At 46.9% G+C, this 9,008-nt stretch overlaps 1 protein-coding gene across 1 annotated transcript; it reads left to right on the top strand.

The window, feature by feature from the left end:
• Positions 1–238: 238 nt before the first annotated feature.
• PSMG2 (proteasome assembly chaperone 2) lies at positions 239–8,661 on the top strand. The gene is made up of 7 exons (XM_078613796.1): positions 239–462; positions 3,205–3,376; positions 3,579–3,637; positions 4,105–4,223; positions 4,850–5,020; positions 6,297–6,417; positions 6,984–8,661. The coding sequence occupies exons 1-7, from the start codon at positions 400–402 to the stop codon at positions 7,065–7,067; spliced, it is 789 nt and encodes a 262-aa protein (XP_078469922.1). The 5' UTR covers positions 239–399; the 3' UTR covers positions 7,068–8,661.
• The last annotated feature ends 347 nt before the right edge of the window (positions 8,662–9,008 follow it).

Here is a 9,008-nt window from a genome sequence, read left to right as displayed (position 1 = left end):
ATCGAGACTAGCAAATGCAACGTGACGTTCCCGCCAATTAGGTTTAAAGGGCGGGAAACGATGACGTGAAACAATAAAAAAAATAACGCTCGCGTATTAATATCGTGTGGGGTGCACATTCGCTACTCGCTCGTGCAGCTGAGTGAATATAAATGTGTCGCATTAAAAAATATAGACGAACAAAAAAAGGCACTTTTTTTTAACCCCTCACAAAGTGACGTTTTACGATGGGCGACCGAGCAATACTGTGGACCTCCCCACCACTCCGCAACTGACATCACTGATGAGCGACTCCACAACGCAAGTGGCGTGGTCGATGTTTCCCCTCACAAAACAACAAACATTGATTTATTAACAACATATCTTTCTTAGATTGTTTCTACGTTAAGGGTTTTTAAAATGTTCGTACCTGACAAGGAGGCGGATTTTGGCGGCAACTTTAAAGGCTTCACGCTGATACTCGTGAGTTTTTGCTTTTGATTAAAACAATGATTGTATCCGGCAGTAAGCAGGCAATGCCCCTCCAACATACATCTACAAATTAAAATATAAAACTTAAGAGTTTGTTTTACACGTCGGATTAGGCGCACGGGGATTTCTCGGGGTGCGTGATGTCAGCAGAATTGGTTCAATTCTGGTGTTAAGATGTTAAAACGTCAAATAAATAACATTTTGCAAGGCTTGCTTGAACCAATTTGTCAAGGCAAGTGAAGCTCTGATATTTGTTCATAGTTTTAATTTTGTCTGGACTCGCGAAATTCTGAGATAATTACATGGTTTTCAGTTTTAATGTGTGACATTTGTATATTGTAGTAATACAATAATGCATTTCACTTGGGATCCATAACGTAAATAAAAACGTCTCGACGCAATTTCTTAGCACATGGGAGCCTCCTAATGCCAGCTCGTTTCTTTATCAATCGTAATTGTGCTGTAAGTGTGTACTATTTAAAACAAAAACCCTTTAAAAGATGCGCTAAAATGTGTAATGTTCTATGCGGAAATAAAACAATATATATGTTGTCTGTGAAATGGAGGCACCGTAATCTCGTAAAGGTAATCATTCAATATAAACACCCAAAACAAACTAGCCCATTGTTGTAGAAAAAAAACACCAACACTTAAAAAAAATACAAAATAATCAACATTCTGGGCAATGCCCCTTCATAAAACAACGGCTCTAAATAGACATAAGTTTTGGAGTATTTGGCTGCTATACATTTTCACGTGATAAGCCACTCCGTTGAGCTATCATTCTTGGCCAACTTGGTGGGTCTTTACCCGTTAAAAAAAAAATTTGTTTTAGTTTTTTTACGGCGATAAGAGGGACCCGTGCCTCGGTGTCCCTGCCCAGCCTGGGCGCACCCTCCCCGGCAGAGCCGCTATCCGAGCAACGTAGTCTCAACGCGGCCTACCGACGGTGCCGTCTTTCCATACGCACGGCGATTATTGTTTAAATGTCTTTCCTTGACCCATTCTAGATTTGAAGCTTTCGTGACTGTAAGGATTCATACTCTTAGGTTTTTTCGGTAAAGTCACGTAGGTAAAAATTAAAAAGAGTTTTTAGTTTTAGTTTTGTTACGGCGATAAAAGGGACCCGTGCCTCGGTGTCCCTGCCCAGCCTGGGCGCGCCCTCCCCGGCAGAGCCGCTATCCGAGCACCGTAGTCTCATCGCGGCCTACCGACGGTGCCGTCTTTCCATACGCACGGCGATTCTTGTTTAGATGTCTTTCCTTTACCCATTCTAGATTTTAAGCTTTCGTGACTGCAAGGATTCATACTCTTAGGTTTTTTCGGTAAAGTCACGTAGGTAAAAATAAATAATAAAAATAATAGAAATAATAATAGAAATAAAATAAAAAATATTCTTTTATTCTTTTAATTCTATTATTATTTATATTATTAAAAGTCACCTAGGTAAAAATTCATAATAGAAATAATAGAAATACCTACGTGACTTTTCTTTACCCAGTTTGATTAAAACGGAACACGCGTTGTGCATTGCAGGCAGTAATGAGCAAAACATTTCAATACAACTCAACGCATTTATCGATGCATCTAATTAATAATTGCGATTTGTTAAGGCATGTGTGGAGTTCTGCATGATTTTCCTTAAATCGCAGAAAAACACTACAATGTAGCTGCAATTTGGCTAAAACATCCCGAAACTAAAATAATATATATTTTAAAATGACTTAATTTGGATTACACATAACAACATGGCCTTTTACTGATAAGACTGACAACCCTCCTGAAAATTCGCCACTATTTCTAGGCCTTCGCGGTTCGAATCTGACAGGCCTCCCTGATTAATACCGCGGGTGTAATAACCGTAAATAATGTGCACCGTATGCTTAACAGTTAATGTTTACTGGACAGCTGTGAAAAAGAGCTTCATAGCTCATCGGATTTCTTCAGTGTAAATACATATGATCCTGTTTCGTATTCCGCATTGCAATAATAGCCCTATTAATGTCTGCCTGCAGGCCAGTTATTGAATCGCTTTGTGCAGCACATGGACAGCTGCCAAGGGGGGTGCCCTTTTTAATGCTTGAGAGGAGATGTATGCATGTTGAACTTCCTTCGCACCGTACGTAGCCAACCGTGCTAAAGGGATGTGATGCAAGTTGCTTATCGTGTGTAAAGCATTCTGAGTCGTTTGGGCATGAAGGGCGTTGTATGAAAACAAATTGTTATTGTTACAGTTTGGCTTTCAGTTGCTGAACGAACACATTATTATAATCTGGCTCAAGACACACAAAGTGCTTTCCACAAATGAACCACAGTGCCTTGCTGATCTCGTCAAGGAACATAAACCGTCACGCGAATTCCGGTCATCCTTACAGCAGCGGCTTTTGGCTAACCATTGAACGAAGACCGTCACCGCATCGCACGCCTTCAGATGCGTTTTTGTGGCCATCTGGAACGCTCTTCCTTCCAACCATAGGAAGTGACTGGGAGCTGTGCACTTTTAAATCTAATTTGAAAACTCATGACTTTAGAACTGCATTTTGTGTTTAGCTTGTCCTTCCCCCGCACTTCCGATTAGCATGGTTGGCTACGTACGGTGCGGAAGAAGTTCAACATACTTACATTGTTATAAATAACGAATGTATTGTTGCACCTTAACCCCGACCCCCTTGGTTTGTTTCTCGTCTCGGTTGTCCCCATTCGCCTCCCTCTTCCCACCTCCTGTATCGCCAGCCAACCGTCTCGGTAGGCAACGTGCCGCAGCTGACGCAGGACGTGCTGGTGGTGACGCTGCGCGCCCGTCGCGCCGGCTTCCTACGCTCCTCATGCTACGTGCCGCTCGTCGGCAACAACCCGTACAGCGAGGGAGGCGCCGACGCCGACCGACTGCACGTCAGCACCGAGGGTGAGCGCTCGCAGAGGTGCGTTGGCGCCCGGTTGCCGGATGAAGGCAAAGTAACGGTGTTCTTCGCTAATTTTCAGAGGGTGGGGGGGGGGGAATTATGGAATATGTACACGTGTTTCTGTGAAGATCCATCTCATATCCAACACAAGCCTCCTGATGCTCAAAGCCTCCGTGTGTGTGTCCCTCTCTGTCGCGTGAGTAGTGTACGTGGCACCTGACAAGCGGGTGGCGCTCGTCCAAATCCGATCTCCCATCATCAAGGTGAGACAAATGAGGTCTTGTCACGAACATCATCACTTACCATTACACCTCACCCGCTGCTTATAGCAATTAGTGCTGCATCAACATCCTGGTTGGAGGTTGACTCAGCCCATCATCTCTTCGGGATCAATAAAATGAACACCGCTTTGTGGGGGGGAAGTCAACGGTGATTAGCCTATGGAGAAGCTCACCTGCCATAGAAATGTAGAATTTCCATCATTGGGCTGAGGGCTGTAAATGGGAGATGACGATTAACTCAACGGTCATCCGAGCAAGAAATCGCTTTTTTTGACTTTTAACAGTGCGAATAGAAGGCACGTCACGACGCATTTCTTCATCGATTGAAATCGATGCTTGCGCTCAACATACGTGCATAAGAACCGTGTGAGTGAGAGTCTATTATATAGGTGTGTATGCGAACCGGATACTGGTGCATGATTATAGAATCCTGTGCGTTGTGAGCGCAGGGCCGTAGGAAGCGCGCCCGCCGCGAGATGCTGGACTGGGCGGAGGCTGGCGGGTTTTCTCGAGTCGTCATCCTCTCCAGCAGCTTCGCTCACATGCGCACCGACAAGCAGCTTGTCGGGTGAGCGATGAGCTCGCTCGCTCAGTTTCTCGCTCAGTCACTCATGCGGTCGCTGCCCTGCTCTTTCGCTTGCATGCTTACGCTGTTGCTTGCTTGCTCGCTCGCTCACTTACCCAGTTGCGCATGCACCACTGACTTTCTTAGTCACTCACTCATTAATTAATTTACCCTGCTCACTCGCTCGCTTGACTTGCTTTCCTGCTCATTCACTTACCCACGTATGCATCCACTCGCGAGCTCAATCACTTGCTTGGCCAGTCACTGACTGTTCACTTGTGCTTGCATGCTTGCTCGGCCTGCTCGCTCACCTACTTACCCACTCAATCACCAATTCACTTGTTAACTGCTCACTCATTCACTTGTTTGCGCAATAACCCACTCAATCACCCATTAACCAACTCCTACATCCACCCATCCTCTCACTCATTCCCTCAGGCTCTTGTTCATATATTTACTCAACCACCTACCCACCCACTGACCCATTACCCTACAAGGACTCTGTCATCACAATTCAACTACTCATCCACTCCACAAAATACGCACTTTCTCACCCACCCACCTCATCCAATCACCCACCCACTCACTTGCCCACCCATTCTCCCACCCCCTCACCCCGTCCTCTCCAGCCCCCCCTACCGGTTTCTACTCTCCCCGTCGCTGGAGGCCACGGAGAGGCCTGTGGTGGAGGCCCTGGGCTGGACACAGCTGGAGCCATCTGAGGTCATCCCCGGGCTGGGAGGGCCCCCCGAGCTCGCCATCCCCGGGGGGGGGCTCTCAAAGGGACTCTTCGTGGACGGGTGAAGTATGGGAGGGGCGGCGGGGGGGGGGGGGGACGACGCGGTGCGGTGGGGCGGGACGCACGAGAGCTCAGGGCGAGTCGAGATGTCAAGCAGGGGTTCGAACCTGGCTAATCCCACAGCTTGAAGGATAACGTAACCCAGGGAACAAACTAGAAACAAATTTGCTCTTGTACGTAGAAGCCTATAGGCTCTGTGTTCCGGTTGTCTGCTACAGGTTTGAAGCATTGTTTCTCAGAGAAATAGCGTTTTCTTTCTTCCTTGGTGGTCTTTTTGTCATCGTGTTGTTCTCGGCGCCATTTCGTTGGACGAAGAATCAACTTGGAAATCACTGAGAAATGGCCTATGAAAGAGAGGATTCACAGGGTTTTCCGAATCCCTCACGTGGCCTTTCAATGCTGTACACAGTAGGGGGCGCACTTACGCCAAGAGTATCACTCATAAGTACAAAATCGGCCCTGGCAATGACAACATTTACCTGCTAGTGGAGTGCATCATTAATCATGGTCCCGTGTTTTTGAGCATTCTAGAGGAAATCAGTGAGTAGTTGGACAGCGGGAGGGCGCATAGGGGAAACTCTTGCTGCGTGGGTTTCCTCCGGGTTCTCAAATTTCCTCCCATAGCTAAACAAACCGTACAGTGTTACTGGTAATGGCCAAACATTCCAATGCTGAACAACTACCGACACAGCACCAACATTGCCACCTACTGCAAAAAACATGGCAGGACCTTCCTGAAGAAAATCGTTTTAAGACCCAGAGGCTTAGCTGGGTGGCTAAACAAGTGTAATGGCAATAATAAGAACAATGCATTTTAGATTAAGGCACATCAGCAAAGGACGGAGAGTAGAGTCAAAGATGTAATGGATGGAAAAATGGTGGTAAAGGGATTCTGGGGTTTGAATTCCCCAAGACGGACAAAGGAGGGCATAGCAGAGATGAGCAGCAGGAAGACAGAGGGAGAAGCGCCGGGCAGGATGGGGAGGAGGAGGAGGAGGAATGACCGGGCCAAGATGGAAGAGAGGAGATGGTGATGGTGAGAGAGGAGGGGAGGGAAGAGAGAGAAGAGAGAAGGAATAAGCGAGCAGAAGTGAGCTGTTTTCACAGGGGGGCGGTGGAGAGAAGGGGGTGGGCCACACAGAAGTTACACGATTATTGTTTTTTTTTAGTTCACGGGAGGTTTTAGCTGATTTCGATTGATGAATAAGTTGGAACACGGGACCAAGCCACTGACCGTACACGCTGCGTGGTTTTGTGTGTGTGTTTGTGTGCGTCAGGAGCGCGCGGGGGCTGCCCGTGGCCGTCCTGCTGGCGTTCTGCTCCGAGGGAGACAACATTCCGGATGCGCTCGCGCTTGCCGACCGCCTGCAGCAGTGGCTGCGCCTTGCTGATGTCGCGGTAAGAGGCAAAGCCCCTGTGGTGGGGGGAGTTCTCTTAAACTCCAACGGTGAATTTCCCGCAAAGGAGCGTAGTTTCATACAATTGTCTACATAAGGTTGGGGATTTGTTTATAGGGTGCCAGGCGAGGTAGTTAACATTTCGCCACCGCAGTGCCCCAATAGGATTACACTGAGCAAAATCGCCAGATTTCTACAAAAATTTGGCAGGATCCTCCTGCAAGCAAGTTGGGAGACGTGTTGACTTAAAGAATAGGTGGGTTTGGGCAGGGCACGTCACGGCTAGAAGGGGTGATGCCCGACGGTCTAGGTTGATAACGGAGTGCCAACCGAAGGTGGGAACGCGTATGAGAGGGGGTGTCTCTTCATGGAGATGGAGCAATTAAATCAGCATATGTGCTGGAGCTAGTTGGGATTGTCACATCGTGGGAGGACCATGGCAGTTTGGGGAGGCCTTCATCCAGCAGCGGATGGACTATGGTTGTTAAATGTCAAAAGGGCAGTGTACGTCTATCGTCAAAGCTTTGACACGTGCACACACGTGTGTGTGTGTGTGCGTTCATGCAGGAAGGAGAGTCCACTCCAAGGTGGAAAACCCCGAGCTCGTGGAAGATGCTCTTTGGAGGAGAGATCCCTCCATCCCTCTTCTGACCAACGCCCCCCCCCCCCGCCCCCACAACAACCTCCACCCAATCCTCTCACCATCTGACCTCTGACCTTCAGCCCCTGACCTTAAACTGCCGCCGACCTCTTTGCAGCCATCACAGCAGCACACGGCACTTTCGCTTCTCTCACCGTTTGTCGGGTAACGGAGTTATGCGTCGAATTTTCAGCATTAAGGAAAAGAAGGAAAAAAATCTAATCATCGAGAGATTTTGTATGAAAGATCTCCAGGAATTACACGATGAATTTATTCATTGATTAACATCGGTTCTTACGATAACCCCGTCAACCAGATGCCATTGAGAAGCCTTCATCCAGCTGTGAATCGAATTTCCGTTTGGGTTTTCGTTTGTTCTGGTGATGCCGGTAACCACTAGAGGCGCTATCGTGCACCACAAGGTGAGAGCAACCATTGTTTCAGGTTTACTTTATTTAACGAGGTGAGAACTCAGAGAGACATCACGTCTTTTCCTGAAGCATTTGAAAGTGCACCCCCAGTGGCAGCTGTCCCATGTGCAGCACTTGGTGATTGCACGTGGCCTGCAATTGGGCAGTACTCTGCTATTTATATTCTTAGGTTTTTTCGGTAAAGTCACGTAGGTAAAAAAATAAAATGAATGAAAGTAAAATAAAATAAAAATCACGACGTTTCGGAGGCAACACAAGCTTCCGTCTTCAGGTGGCAGAAGGGTGATTGCTCCTCTTGTGTCCAATCCCAGTTCAGTAGTTTGCTGTGTAACGTTTTTCGAGTTTGGCAAATTTGGACCTCGACGGCACACAATGGTCAGCTACTCTTGCTAGTGATGTCAGAGGATCTTTAACGCCCACTGTACAACAGACGGCGTGTAGTTATTATGATTATTACAGACGTAGTAATAACCAGGGTGGCCACTGGATTCGTACCACGTCAGAGTCGCGGTGGGGGGGAAGCGGGAGTGAATCTTTACATTCCTAGTTTGCCCCCCCCTCCCAGTTAAATTGTCAGGAACTGCATTATATTGTAAAACAGAAAATAATTCGAATATACGATGCAACGTGAAGAATTCTCGATGACAAAATGAATGAATGAACACTTGTTCTATATCGCCGCATAAAAAATAAAATATTGTTTTCATCCAACAGTCTTGGCCTTCCAGAATAATATCTATAAGCTTTTAGTTAAAAGGGTGGAGGGAGTGGGAGCGGTGGTGGAGCGGTTACCACACTGCCCGATGAACTCACCAACCTGAGTTCAATTCCAAAGCCACGGCTAACGTTGGTGGGGAGTGATGAATGAACCCTTTAACCAAACCCGTACTGACCGGAATGGGGAAGTATGGTCAAACAACCCCCATTACTGATGTGGTTACTAATGTGGTTAAGCTTCATCAAGTAGTGGACTGCCAATTGACAATTTTTTTTATGCATTTGGTTGTTGATTTAAGAATTCGATGCGTCGACCCGGTTATCTGTTGCATCTTTATTTCATGAGCTAACGAATGATGGTATTTTAAGGGAACACCCTCTGGGTGTGCGGTCAATTATTCTTCAGTTGATTTATGAGTCCATGAATATGTTGCTCATTAAAAAACCCCATCTTTTACCACGTGTACACGCCTATTCTGTAGGTTCATGTGGTCAATTGGAGAATGTTGATGTATCGTTCACCAGCATTATCATCAACCATGGTCAGTCCACTGCTGGATGAAGGCTTCCCAAAACCGCCACCACCTTTCGGAATCCTGCGATGTCACCATCCACCTGCGTATGAACCGATTTTTATTGCTCCATCCCCGTAGTGGACTTCCGCTCAGATGCCGTTCCATTCCTTCGCTATATTTCAATGTACTGTTTTAAGGAAGCCAGTAGTAACCGACTGCAATGCCCAGGACATGTTTTTTTCCGTGTGTCCATACGTCCGTGGCCATGGGACAATTCTCATTTTCACAA

This window comes from Lampetra planeri, chromosome 42 (genome assembly GCF_965212315.1).
Source record: "Lampetra planeri chromosome 42, kcLamPlan1.2.h2, whole genome shotgun sequence".
Taxonomy (NCBI): Eukaryota; Metazoa; Chordata; class Hyperoartia; order Petromyzontiformes; family Petromyzontidae; genus Lampetra; species Lampetra planeri.
The sequence above is the reverse complement of the archived record's forward strand: the minus strand, read 5'-3'. Positions and strand labels throughout refer to the sequence as shown.

Excerpts from the sequence above, each read along its gene's own strand:
- PSMG2 (XM_078613796.1), top strand. The coding sequence starts at position 400 with ATGTTCGTACCTGACAAGGAGGCGGATTTTGGCGGCAACTTTAAAGGC. Across the intron at positions 463-3,204 it reads AAGGCTTCACGCTGATACTC|CCAACCGTCTCGGTAGGCAA; the intron begins GTGAGTTTTTGC and ends CTGTATCGCCAG. Across the intron at positions 3,377-3,578 it reads ACTGCACGTCAGCACCGAGG|TGTACGTGGCACCTGACAAG; the intron begins GTGAGCGCTCGC and ends TCGCGTGAGTAG.